The sequence below is a fragment of the Chiloscyllium punctatum genome, chromosome 48 (genome assembly GCF_047496795.1).
Source record: "Chiloscyllium punctatum isolate Juve2018m chromosome 48, sChiPun1.3, whole genome shotgun sequence".
Classification (NCBI taxonomy): domain Eukaryota; kingdom Metazoa; phylum Chordata; class Chondrichthyes; order Orectolobiformes; family Hemiscylliidae; genus Chiloscyllium; species Chiloscyllium punctatum.
The window spans coordinates 31,604,601-31,619,447 of record NC_092786.1 but is presented as its reverse complement, the minus strand read 5'-3'; the positions used below and the strand labels follow the sequence as shown (position 1 = coordinate 31,619,447).

The following is a 14,847-nucleotide window of genomic DNA, read 5'->3' as shown; positions in this document are numbered from 1 at the left end:
AGAGATTATAACCAGGGTGGGAGGGGGGGGTCATTGACTATACCATGGAATCTTTTTTCTTTTGAGTCCCAAAACATACGCCATTAATAGTTTCTGCTTTTGCATTTTCTTAAAAGGACCTTGTTTAATTGATAGTTCAATACCGTCAAACCAAAGCCTCATAAAAGATATGAGGGATATAAAATAATAGTGAAGGACTTAAGACTGCAATCCAGCCAGAGGACAGCAGTTACATGCTGCATAGTTTAATATTGCTGGATGTACTGACTGTAACTATTTTAACTCACTTGAGCAAAACAGTCAGCAAAAGGAACAGGCCTTTCAGTTCTTCCTGCCATTCATTTTATATTATTATTAATATTAAAATGTTAACTACCATATACAATATAAGAGGAACCTAAATTAAGACATTGCCTTTATTTACAGTAATACAAAGTGTTACAGATGCTGGAAAGCTGAAATATTCACCACCCTCTCTGTAGAACACAATTGTTTACATTGATGTAACCCAAGCTTCTGCATTCTCGTCTGCAAATTCTGACTTTAATTGCAAATGCAAGAATCAGTGTAAAAAGGTCTAAATTTTGACCTCACACTATTAAAGAGAATCCAAAGTTGCCTTATTTCCAGACAGGAGGTCTTTCCCACATAATCCTACAGACATATTCACGTTAACATCATTGCACCGTGAGCAAAACACTGGTTCTGCTCTTTGCTGATTCCCCACAAAGTCACTTTAGATGTTCCAGCTCTCTCACACAAGATATATCCACTTCTAGAAAAACAGATGCGAAAATCACATAATTTGCAGTGAATGAATGCACAAAATCTAAACTTGGAGTGAGACGTCTTTAACCGTCAGTCAGAGTTGCCCTTGTGTGTCTATCGTTGTGTTCCACTGGAACCTTAACACTCCACATCTCAAATGAAATTCACCGAAGCGTCAAATTAAACGAAAAAAAAATCTGGTTCACTTGCAATCCAAACCAGAGCCTCAATAATTTCTCACGCATTTAAATTGTTTCTTTTTAAAAAGCATTGTGTAATGCATATCACTGTTGAAGCCTATTCAGAAATAGTGTTTTCACACAATTTGTTCTGTAATAGAGGTAGCAGCTTGCCATTATCTGTTTAGTAACAAAGAACCATCAGTACTGATGTTACCAAATAACAACAATGGGATACCACTGATTTAGCAATCTTGAAGATTTCAGTATAAAGTTAAAGCCACAGTTTATTTTTTATTTAAAGAGATTAACTGCAGTGGTCCGAAGGTCTACTACAGAAACAACACCAAAACCTGTGGATCTAAATGCACGTAACTACTGCCCACTGTGTTCAGGGAATTGGTTTCTGAAATTCAACAGTGAAACACTGATTTCGATGATCAGAGGAAGTACAATAATTCAAAACAAAAAGTGGCAGAAATGGCTTCAAGCATTTCGTGCACGATAAATGTATCAAAGGCATGAGAACGCTATCAACCCCAAGCTACACATTTCCCTGGCCTTGGAAACATGTCGCCCATTCCCTCATCGTAGAAATGCTGCAACTCCCAGCTGAGCTGCATTGGGGAGGCACCTTCAAGCAGCGGTTCAGAACGGCAGCTTTCAGTCACCCTCTCAAGGGTAACAAAGGATGGGGAGAAAATAGTGGCCTTGCCATTGGTTTCCATAGCCAGCAAAGAGAAGCTTTACTGTTAGATTCTGCATAGTTTGATATTGCCAGGTATACTGACTATTAATACTTCAGCTTACTTGAACAAATCAGCCAAAGGAACAGGCTATGCAGTTCTACTGTGATTCAGTTACAACGACTAAATTCAATGAATAGCCCATCACTTCTGTACTTCAGTTTTAAAATAGCTACTAATGATGTTGGGTGTCTAAGGATGGTACTGAATCTCCACACCATTCTCGCAAACATTACAAGTTCATATCCTGGTGGCAGCAACAAAACCATAAAATATAGAACCAGGATGCGGCTATTCAGCCCATCACGTCTGCACCAACATTCTATCATGACTGATATGTTTCTGAAACCCATTCTTCTGCCTTTTCACTGTAACCCTTGATCTCCTTACACCTCAAGAACTATCTACCTCTGTCTTAAATATAATAAACGAATTGGCCTCCACAGCCTTCAGCAGCAATAAGTTCCATAGATTTACCACCCACTGGCTGAAGAAATTCCTTCAGTTCTAAAGGGTCGTCTCTTCATGCTGAGGCTGTGCCCTTGGGTCCTAGTCTCTCCTAACAGTGGAAACATCTTCTCCACATCCATTCTATCCAGGCCTCTCAGTATGCTGTAAGTTCCAAGCAGATGTCCCCCTCATCCTTCTAAACTCCAAGTACAGACCCAGATTCTTCTACTGTCCCCATATGATAAGCCTTTCGTCCTCAAGATTATTCTTGTAAACTTCCTCTTGACCCACCTCTCAAACCAGCACATCCTTCCTTATACAGACGGCCCCAAACAGCTCACAATATTCCAAATGCAAAGTGGCAGATTCAATCAAGTGGTTCGTGTTCCGGTATTTCTCTTGGAATTGTCAAGCAGTGAAAATCATGTCCTTAGTTCTCCAGTTTTAGATTAGATTAGATTACTTTAGATTAGATTAGATTACTTTACAGTGTGGAAACAGGCCCTTCAGCCCAACAAGTCCACGCAGGCCCGCCGAAGCGTAACCCACCCATTCCCCTACATTTACGCCTTACATAACACTACGGACAATTTTAGCATTGCCAATTCACCTGACCTGCACATCTTTGGACTGTGGGAGGAAACCGGAGCACCCGGAGGAAACCCACGCAGACACGGGGAGAATGTGCAAACTCCACACAGTCAGTCGCCTGAGGCAGGAATTGAACTCAGGTCTCTGGCGCTGTGAGGCAGCAGTGCTAACCAGTGTGCCACCGTGCTGCCCAGTTTGGTCAGAAGCCACACTATCTTTCCAGAAGGATCACTGCAGAATCTGGGAGAAAGCTCCTGGCAAGGTTAATGGTCATGGGGTCAGAAGACCAGCTGCTCCTGTCTGGTCTGTCAGCCCTGCCCACCCTCCACTGATTGGTCCATGAGCTGCTGTCAATCAGCCGGGCTCCATTGAGACGTGTCACATGATGGTTTTCCTGGCGATGGAGAGTACGGAGATCCCTCGGTATTTTCCAAAGTACACTTTGTCTCCTTTCTTGAAGATGGTGGTGATGGCAAAATCCTTGATATCAGCAGAGATTTTCATTTTGTTCCAGATTTTCAGGAACAATTGATGGAGATGACCGATAAAGTCTACTCCTCCAAGTTTCAAATGTTCATTGGAATCCCATCCATTCCTGCAGCTTTCCTATGCTTCATTTGTCCAATGGTAGCTTTGACTTCTGCCCCACTAGATGGGAGTCTGAGTCTCAGTCCATCTTTGATGGGGAGCTGGGGAACTTCCTCAAACTGGCTCTTATTTACAATGGTCTCGTGGCTTAGGAGTTCTTTTAAGTGCTCTCTCCCATCAAAGGCTAAAGTTTTCTCATCTCTCGAAAGGGTTCCATCCTCACTCTGCACTGATTTGAGGTCAGAAGTGTTGGGCCTATATATTACCCTGGTGGCATTGAAGAAGCCTAGAATAGTTCAGTCCAACATGATTGCCACTGTCAGAGTTACAGTGAACCTCTGACCATATTCCCCACTTAGGTAAGGTCATGAAATATGATTACATCACAGCCTGTTCAACAGGGTTGCAAAGAAATCTGTGCTGCAGTATTTCCATTCTCACTCACCGGGTTGTAGATAATATCCATCTGCAAGTAAAGAACTCCTTTCTCTGGTCGGCCCAGCTTTCTGTTCTTCAAAAAATAGGCAGTCTCTTGACCGTTCTTGATCTAGAGTCACAAAGGAGAAAGCTCAGTGGAAACAAAACTTAACAATGCAATCTCGCACATTCACTCACCTATAAAAATGGAAGTGGCAGGATCAACCCAGTGACTGTGTGTGTATATACATACAAACACACACACACACACACCGAGCTGTTGCAAAGCTAAAATTGTTTGTGTACCAATGTTCAAATTGGGAATGTTTAAAGGGTCAGGTGGAGTCTGAAATGAAGCCTTTCCTCCAGGGTTATTGCTTCAATGTTAACCCAGGTCGTGATCCTAGGGTTAAGGTCTCCTTTACAGTTTAACTAAATGAATCTGACAATGGTTATCCTCATGTAACTATGTACCAAAATGTAAAATAAAGCCAGATACACCTCAGTGACCTATTCACTCACCTAGTTCAATCGGTTGTTTGGAAGCTGCTTGACTTCACATTGTGAGACAGAGTAATGGTTTAAAAGAGAACTAGGAATAGAAATGCAGATGTGAGCATACGTTCAAGAAGATTGGTTGTTGTGGGGTTGATGGACTAGGCTGTGATTTAGAAAGTGCAGCTGAGAGTGGACAGAGGAATTGTTTCTTACCAGGGGAAACACAACAGGAATTGAGTTGGAAGGAGGAAAGGGAAGGTGAATGGAAGTAATCAGTGATAGCCCTCAAGTAGTAAGGTCCCATGATATAGCAAGATCAATGAGTTGGTGCATTTAAATCGAAGGAGGCATTAAGGAAAGTTCATCTGTTATCATCATCATCATCATGGGTCATTGTTTGGGTTGACAATTAATGTTGGGAACCTTTATCTTTTATTTTTGTCTTTCAACTATACAAGAACGAGGCTTCACCTGGAACAAGCTCTCATTAATTCCAGTAATCATGTGAGTTTACCTCATTAATAATATAGACCCTCTTATTTACATAGTAACAATAACCCCTTGCACTACATCTTTCCCCAGTTTCTGGCTCCACATGATTTACATTATCCTCCAGATAAGAAAGTACTGAACTCTGAATAGCGAGCACAATGAGCTGAGATTAGGTTTGAAATCATGGAGAATGAGAAACCAGTGAAAGTATCTCCATGAGAAAATTTCCACAGTATTTGGCTGGTCAGCAGAGAGTGAGGAATTAAATCAAAGTCGGGAGAGGGGGTGATGGTTCTCTGATGTGTGGCTAATTCCCCAGATGTGACATAAGGCTTGATGATGCTCAGCTTTTCCGCGTAGTTGTAATAGTTTATAATGAACACTGATTGACCATTGCACATTCTACACATAATTTATGGGCCTTGAAATTTCTCCAGCCTTTTGGCATTAGACCACTAGAGTTTGGAGCAAAAGAAGGTAACATTTATATTGGTTGAGTAGTCACATACGCCACCCTCTAACGTTTCTCAGCTGCTTTCTGTCTATAGTTTACCAGGATGGGGCTATCATCCTTCCCTTCAATGTAAATGTGTCAGAATCTTTGGTCAGTAACTTGAAATTAGGGCTAACTTGCTTGTTCCACCTCCAATTCTAAAATGATTGACCGATAATAACCCATTCCTCAAGAGTTAAGCAACTTAAAACATGTAACTCTCAGGACAGCATCACCCTTTACTTGACACAACGTTATCTAATTTGGCAATGCATGATGGGCCAGTTATGTCCCTGTTTGCCTGGAAAGGGAACGAATGCAGCTGGAGACAGGTTGTGATACTTAAACTGTTAGGGTCAAGAGCTGATAAGCAGAACAAACTAAAACTGTGATCATGGCTATCTTGGGCTTCTACAGCTCACTCGTAGAAGGGCCATAGGTTACATATAACAACGTGGCAAAGTTTTAGTCTTTCTAAGTTCTGCTGCCTGTCAATACCTCTTAGGCAAGAATCTGAATATAATCACAGGGCAATAGGAGTCTCACCCACTCAGCTTAAGTGAAAGGGTTTTTGATATCACATAGACATGGGCTTGGTACTGGTGTAAAAAAAACTGATGAACACAAATCTCTAAAAGCAACACCTGTAAGTAAAACCGATGGCGAGTACAAAATGTTGAGCTTACGGAAAGCAAGGGTATTGCAACTTTGCCCAGGAAGTCTGGTGGCTTGTCTCCATCCTCATCAAAGACTGTCACCTCAAGGACATCATGGATGTCCCTAATGTTACTATAAACAGGACAGGGAGACACAGTTAGAAAGTATGTACTGTCACAACATGTCAATCATTTCCGATTAGGCTAATGCTCTTTTAATAGCACATAAATTAAGGCTGTGATTAAATTCACTCTGAAGGTCTTTTACATAATATTTAATAGAAAATTTCAATATTACTTGATATTAAATATTGTGCTGAGAAAAGGATTTTACACAGAAAATTTGAATGATGCCAGCAATAACTAAGGAATCAATGTGTTTATCATGTAGTGCTGCTTAAGGCTTGAAAAGCATGATTTTCTTATATTTAACCCTCAAAAAAAAATCGATCCCCACATTGGGGGAATGAAGAGGTACAACTTTCAGGTTAATTTTAAGTGCAACTTACAACGAGAAGACTTTGTTCCATTCAGGATTGAGGTTCTTATACACAGTGTGAGTTTGTAGCTTATCATTGCCCAGCTCCAGAACACAGAATGGATCACTTTTCCCTGCATATGACCAGTTAAGATTGGTTAAGAAAAAAAAAACAGTGGAGCATATCTTAAGTGTTAAACTAAGTTGTTTAAGGATATAGACACACAGGGGAAGGTACAACAAAAATTGTAAGAATGATATCAGCTCTGTATAATTATAAATATCAGGAAACATGAAGGCAAAGAACATAAAATTACAGAAGGGTTTGACATAGACATATAAAAAATGTCTGTCCTTGAGGAATAGTAGTTGAGGTCAATAGCGTAACTACACTGAAGGGGAGACCAGATCGGTAATTGAGGGGGAAAAAAAGTAGATGGGTATATTGATAAGAGTTTGAGAAAGCAGGGTAAAAAGAGGCTAATATACAGCATGAACATGGCTGGCCTGTCTGAATAGCCTGTTTCCATACTGTATGTTCTGCTTAATGCGATTCATAGCTGCATCTAACAATCTGATAATATTAGCATGAAGCACAGAAGGACAAGTGCAGTGCCTTCAAACATTTGACTTTCATGACAATTGCCACTAGATGAATGAAAAATAAAATTAAATTGCAGGAGTCAACTTTTCCTGGACCCAGGAAGTTAATAGAAGTGAGAAGGGTTGGAGAAACAGGAGAGAGTCACATTCGGAGAGATCCTGGGTGTACTGTTACCCCTGGGGAGGTTTCCGGGGGTGAGCTGGAAGGCCGGTTTATTGGCTACTGCAAAGTGGTAGGTAGCCCACATGCATATTTAAGGGACTAGGTCATGTACACTTACAGTGCAGTACTCACTGGTATTATGCTAACAGCAGTATGGGCCCCAGTCTAAACAACAATTTGGTTCTCCTTTGAATGTTATCTGGATTTTTTCTTCTTTTTTACACTAAACAACACATTGCTCAGACCACTGGTATCATGGTGGCTCAGTAATTAGCACTTCTGCCTCCCAGCACCAGGAACCTGGATTCAATTCCAGCCTCAGGCAAATGTGGAGTTTGCACCTTCTCCCCATATCTGTGTGGGTTTCCTCTGGGGGCTCTGGTTTCCTCTCACTGTCCAAAGGTGTGCAGGTTAAGTGGATTGGCCATGGGAAATGCAGGGTTGCAGGGATGGTGGTGGGTCTAACTGGGTGAGATGCTCTTAAGAGGGTCAATAAGGACTTAATGGGCTGAATGGCCTGCTTCCACACTATAGGGATTCTACTCCATCTCTCTTCTCAGACTCTCGTAAATGACCACTATCGTTACTGTCACCTTTGTACATGTCAGTATTTCACTATCATAGCCATTAACCATGGATGTACCCTCTCTGCACTAAGCTGGGGAGCTCAAGGAACTGCAGGATCCATTCAGAGAGCTGCCAGAAGTGAGGATCACATTTATGCACCAAATGCTGCTATCAGAGAGCTATGGAGGGGTATGCTTGCTCGGTCCCTGTGAGATTTAATTTTAAACTCAGCCCCACTTCCCTGTCATTATCTAAACTGTCTCTATGCGGAAGCACCTTCTCAATCTCTGGCCTGCCTCAGCAGCACCAACAACTGGAGCTGCTGAACCTCCAGGTTTCCTCTCAAACTCAATCTCCTGGTGTCAATGCCATCAAATGCAAATTAGGGGCACCTACATCATACCCAACTTCGGGGTCCTGAAGTCCACAGTAAGATCCTGCTTTATGGTTACAATGTTCCCTATTCCTTCTGACACAAGTGAGACAACGAACAAATATATTCCTCGTGACTAACGTACAAATATTTATTCATCCCCACAACCAAAACAAACTTGCAATTATCTGTGAATTCTGTGAAATAGCACCTCCTCAGCCGCACAGCATTCCAAAAAAAAACTGTGTCTGAAGAAAGATGTTTGAAGTGCTGTCAATATTGTAATCCAGAAAATGGAGGAACCAATTTGCACACACCGTGCTCCCACAGAAGACAAAGCTGATCATCCCTTTTTTAGCACTGGTTACGGGACTCATGTTGGTTGGGACACTTTAAGAGTTCCCATGTTGTTCATCAAGTAATGCTGTGAGATCACTTATCCATCTGAACAGGCATACAGTACTCAGATTTAGCATGTCATGTTCCTCAGTTCATCTTGACAATGGAAGCATTACGATCTAAGAGCTTGTTGAGAAAAGGGGCATATCTTGTCGATGCACTTATTCGGCAATGGTCAGGACAATTCGCAAGAAATAGCAAAGGAAAGGGAAAGCAACAATTATATTGCATGAGATAAGAGTGCTGATTGATTAGTTAAGTGGATTATGGCACTGCCATGGAGAGTGCACCTGCTAATGATGAGTGACAGTTAACTGACAACCTTTGTATACCTTTTTTATGCAGGAAGGCTGACTGATTAGTCAAGGATGTGCCCTGGCAGAAACCAGAAAATGGCTGTCATCTCTTTCTTTGAGTTAAAACAGGCCTTATGTGTTAACAATGTTCCTTCTGCCTGCCAACTACAGGATCCTGTACATTAATGCACGTACTGTCACATAGATTCAAATATGGCACAGTGAAAGCCTGAGGTGCAAATAATATTAAATGATGACTTACCCAAGAATGAGGCAGCAAACTGCCCTTACTTTTAACAGTTGATATGGGGAAGTCCTGCCCATTAATGTTTTCAATATCATTTCAAATTCTCAGCAGTGGAAATGATTGGACACTTCAAATATCCCAGAAAATGTCAACGAAAGATAAAAACAGAGATGATGCTCAAAAATCTCAAAACATTTATGGTGAAAATTAAATGGGTTGATGATTACATGATTACAAATATATAGATTTAAAAGGGACCTGAGGAGCAACTTTTTCACACAGAGGGTGGTATGTGTATGGGTTGAGCTGCCGGAGGAAGTGATGGAGGCTGGTACAATTACAACATTTAAAAGGCATCTGGATGGGGATATGAATAGGAGGGATATGGGTCAAGTGCTGACAAATGAAACTAGATTATTTAGGACATCTAGTCAGAATAGACAAGTTGGAACAAAGGGTCTATTTCCGTGTTGTACATTTCCATGATTCTAAGGCACACCTGGCCCGTGCACTCTTAAATTACAGAGATAAACCCTTCCTATTCATATACCCATCCAGATGCCTTTTAAATGTTACAATTGTACCAGCCTCCACCACTTCCTCTGGCAGCTCATTACATACACACACCACCCTCTGCATGAAATAGTTGTCGTTCAGGTCCCTTTTATATCTTTCCCCTCTCACCCTAAATCTATACCTTTAAGTTCTGGACTCCCCCCACCACGAGGAAAAGACCTTGTCTATTTAACATATCCATGCCCCTTGTGATAAGGCCCTCAGCCTCCGACGCTCCAGTGAAAACAGTCCCAGCCTATTCACCCTCACACCCTCCAACCCTGGCAACATCCTTGTAAACTTTTTCTGAACTCTTTCAAGTTTCACAACATCCTTCCAATAGGAAGGAGACCAGAATTGCACGCAATACTCCAAACGTAGCCTAAGGATAAGGGCCGGGTGCTGTTAGGTGGGACTACATTGGGTTCGGATATCTGGTCAGCATGAACGAGTTGAACCGAAGGGTTTGTTTCCGTGCTGTACATCTCTATGACTCTATGACTAATTGATTAAGGGTTTCAAGCCAGTGATTTATTGCATAAAACAAAGTGCAAATTTATCATGTTTATAAAAATTAGTTGGTTCTAAAATAGTCTGCTCAGATAAATGAGCAATAATTAAACATTCCTGAAGAAACAAGGCAAGAAGTAGAATCTGGGCTGTAAGTCTGCCTGGGGTTCCCCATCTGTCACTTGATAAATTTACATTTCAGAAAGTTTCATACAGCATTATTTCGAAAGTCCTACCCTAAGCAAAGTGACTCCACCATTTAGAAATTCGCAACCTCACCCACCTCAACTCATTTAGTTCATCCATCCCCTTTGCTTTGCTCAATTTAACCTCATTCAAGTTTAAAACTCCCATAACACCAGGCTAGAGTCCAACAGGTTTAGATTAGATTAGATTCTCTGCAGTTCGGCAGCAGGTCCTTTGGCCCAACCAGTCCACACCGACCCTCCGAAGAGTAACCCACCCAGACCTGTTTCCCTCTGACTAATGCACTTAACACTATGGGCAAGTTAGCATGGCCAGTTCACCTGACCTGCACATCTTTGGACTGTGGGAGGAAACCAGAGCACCTGGAGGAAACCCACGCAGATACAGGGGAGAATGTACAATCTGCAACCCGAGGCTGGAATCAAACCCAGGTCCCTGGTGCTGTAAGGCAGCAGTGCTAACCACTGAGCCACTGTACTGCCCCATTCGGGTTTATTTGGAAGTTGGACTATAACCTCGAGTTGTGTGATTTTTAACTACGTACATGCCAGTCCAACACCGGAACCTCCAAATTATTCAAGTTAAAATCCACAGGAAAAAAAATTTGACGCCCTTCACAGAAGATTTACCTGTTTAGTCTCAAAGTCGAAGTGTATCTCTAATTACCTTGGCTGACTTTCTGTAGGAGTACCTTCCAGTTTCAATAATAATACCTTCAATACTGAAAAGTTAACCTGATTTGGCAAATCATGTACTCATTTGGAATCGAGCATCTTGACTGACGTCACTGTCACTATATGTATAGTTCTGTCCAATTTGCAACAATGCAAAAAAAGTCATCTCTCCTTATTAATTTTCTTTCCTCATTAAACCATCATTATTTTGCTCCTTAAATCTCAACCTTATAATATTTTTAGATCTTCTGCACTGTTTATTCACCTGAATCTTTCAACACATTCCTCAAGGACTAGCATCCTACTTCATACGTACGGAAGTACACATTTTATATTATACATACGAATATTTTTCAGGGATTAAGCCACTGTAACTTCAGTGGAAACGGGTGGAATCCAAGATATGTAACAGGCTGTTGCCAGCTGTTTACACAATTTCTCTTGGGTTTCCTACGGTCTTTTCTCCTTTAGTCTCTGACTGAAAGGCCTCCACACTCTCCCCAAGGAACTCCTGGGCCACTGGCTGCCTATAGATAAAACAACAGCAACTGCCAGTAGCCTCTCCATGAAAAATAAAGATAAAGTACTTTGCACATGAGGTCCTTAAAAATATGCATAAAACATACATGACCAAATTCAACAGATTCTTGTGTTCTGATGGTGCTAGGGACAATTGTTGGTGTTTACTTTAAAAGGAGGCAATAAGGCAAAAAGGGAAGTGCAGACAGCAATTTTACATAATTGTATCACATGGAGTTAATCTCCTTTACTTTTGCATCAAAGCAGAGCTGACTGACTCACCAGTCAAGGGTAAATGTCATTGCCTAGAATCCCCTGTGAATCTTTACTATACTGCAAGTCACAAAAGCACAAAATTTTAGCAGACACCACCTTATGAGGTAATGAATCATGCAGCAGTGTTATTGTCCTTTGTTTATGAACGGGTTCACACGCTCCATTAGCAGGCAGTGCCAGCGTTATTACGAAAGTGTCATGATTTATATTGCAGCTCAGAGAGCCATCGCCAAAAGAATGCTTCCATACCATGTTTAAGTACTGACTAATGAAGTTCATGTGCTGCGAAGGAGCAGTAACAATAACATTTACCTCCACAGTCTGTATCGTTTGTTCCAGCTGAAAGGTATGTTATTTATTAGGGAGGCAAAAATATGGATGACATATTAAAACTAATTATATGTCTGCTGCTTTCAGGGCAAAGATTGTTTACAGGTGCAAAGAGCCACAATTTATTGTTCAAGAATGGTCTACAATATCACTTTCAGCAAATACACACGTATTCCTTCAACAACTTGAATTTATATAGTGTCTGTAATGTACGATTTCCCAAGGTGCTCTTGTGAATACCAAAATCACAGATTTTCGAACATAATTTTAAGTTTCAGCAAGTTACAAGCATTCATTCTTATGTGAATGCAATTCAAACCAGCTGGGAATTAACTGCAGTTAAAAGCTACTTGAAGTTTATCTTACAAGGGTAGATGGACAGGTACAAAGACTTGAAGGATGAATGACCCATTTTTGGGGCACTTGGTAGATGCAACTGCATATCCACTGGCAACTTCAACAAGGAGCTGAGAGATCCACAGTCCCAAGGTCTATAAAGAAAAAAATAGAGGGTGGCAAGGCCCCGAAACAAATGGAGAACTACACCTTCACCCAATCGAATTTCGACCTTTAAGAAAAGCTGGAATTCTAAGCAGAGTCAAAGTAAATTCTGGAGGGTTGTGGCACACCTTTTGAGTTGGTGCCAAGAAAAGTAAATAAAGCTTCAAGATTTAATAATCTAAGGAATTCTTAGAGCCAAATACAAAACAGAACTGTGGTCATTGCATCAGACAATGCAAGCTATAGTGCTAAATTGATAGTTCTTAATTTCATTTTGTTGATCTTCATTAAAGTTTGCGATTATTTTGAAACCTAGTAGTTGCTGCATGCCCCATGGGTTGAAACAAATTTTCTAACCGAGTTTCCCCGGGGGTCAGCATTGGGTCCCTCGCTTTTCTTAACGTACATCATTGACGTAGATTTTGATGCACTTGGCACATAGGATGAAACTTGAAATCACTGTGAACTGTAAGGAGGATAGTGTACAAATGGAAAAGGATATAGACAAGTTGGTGGAATGGGCAGATTGTTCAGATAAAGTTCAATGCAGAAAAATGAGAGCTGATTCATTTTGATAGGAAGAACATGGGGATTTGTGTGTACATGTGTATAAATCATTGAAGGTGACAGGACAGGTTGAGAGTGCAGATAATAAAGCATATAGTTGTTATTAATAGGGGCAAAGAGTACAAGAGAAAGGAAGCTACTGTATTAAACACTAGCGTGACCTCAAATGGAGTACTACATCCACTTTTGGGCATCGCATTTTTGGATGTGAAATCATTAGAGAAAGTGCAGAAAAGGTTCATGAGAACAGTTTCAGGGACAGGGTTAGGACTGCTTATCGTACAGCATTCTCAATTGTTTAAAGGTCATATTGAGAGGACAGAAGCTTAAAGTTATCAACAAGTGGAATGTTAGAAACCTTTTCTATGCAGCGAGTGATTATGGTCTGGAGCATGGCTGCCTGAGTATCCACTGGAAGCAGGTTTCAGAGAAAACATTCAAAAAGGAATTGGACAGACATTTGACAAAGAGACAAGTGCTCATTCAGCGAGCCAGTCCTGATATGATAAGCTGAATGGCCTCATTCTTTACTGTGACAATCCTATGAATTCCAAAACTCAAAGTCTGGACAGCTGAAGGCACAGCCTTCAATGGTGGGCTGGTAAAAATCAGGAACAGAGAGAAGTCCTGGACAAGGGAAGCACGAATGCCCAGAGTGGACGGAGGATTGCAGAAATCCCAGTGGAAGTTTCAGGTGAAGTATCAAACCGAGATACACTGTATCCAGTCAGGTGATCAGCGATGATCCTATCAAATGGAGATACACTGTATCCAGTCAGGTGATCAGCAATGATCCTATCAAATGGAGATACACTGTATCCAGTCAGGTGATCAGCAATGATCCTATCAAATGGAGATACACTGTATCCAGTCAGGTGATCAGCAATGATCCTATCAAACTAGGCAAAGCAGGCAGTTCTTAAAAAGAATCACTGGACCCAAAATGTTAACTCTGCTTTCTCTCCATAGATACTGCCAGACCTGCTGAATTTTTCCAGCAACTTCTGTTTCAGCTTGTCTAGCTTTGTGTCCTAACCAGAGGAAGGGGTCATTTCCACTGGTAGCATTCTGTTCCTACACAAGAAACAGGACAAACTGCAAGTTTTATTTTATAGTATGATACACAAATCGGAAAGGAAATTTCTTTCAGAAGGCTAAAACTGCATTCAAGTTCGAAATGCCGCCTTCACTTGCTTCCCAGCCACAAACATTTCCAAAGTCAGTGATATTTAGCAATAAGTGTCTGTGTGTGTGTGTGTGTGTGTGTGTGTGTGTGTGTGAGAGAGAGAGAGGGAGAGAGAGGGTGAGAGAGATAGAGAGAGAGAGAGGCAGGGGGGAAGAGTGTGAATGAGTTGTCTGTGTGTATGTTTGACAGTGTGTGAAAGAGTGCGTGCGTGTGTGTGGTGTCTGTGTACTGTAGTCATGTCAAGCTGAATGATTGACAAACAAGGCCAAAAGTCAACTCAGTCAATCAGGGCTGGTTAAGAATGATCAGAGCACATCCAAAGAAACAGAGGAGCGATTTCTCCCAATATTTTCAACACCCTGAGAAACGTAATGCTTATTGATCAGTCAAAACAATAAAGCACCCAGTGAGTTTCTGAGGCTTGCCATCACTGATAACATCATTACCTTTTATTTTGCAATTATATGGCAACGATTTTTATCTCTCAACTTTCAGGCTTGCCAGAATTTTACAAACCA

General features: G+C 41.2%; 1 protein-coding gene across 1 annotated transcript in view; it reads right to left on the bottom strand.

The window, feature by feature from the left end:
- The window catches only part of LOC140468867 (multiple C2 and transmembrane domain-containing protein 2-like), a 487,492-nt gene that overhangs the window by 182,236 nt on the left and 290,409 nt on the right, over positions 1 to 14,847 (bottom strand). Inside the window, exons 13-15 of the mRNA XM_072564927.1 lie at positions 6,388 to 6,490; positions 5,909 to 6,011; positions 3,768 to 3,869 (exon numbers count right to left, since the gene is read on the bottom strand). Of these exons, the coding sequence (XP_072421028.1) occupies positions 3,768 to 3,869; positions 5,909 to 6,011; positions 6,388 to 6,490 (308 nt within the window). The remainder of the gene's footprint in view (positions 1 to 3,767; positions 3,870 to 5,908; positions 6,012 to 6,387; positions 6,491 to 14,847) is intronic.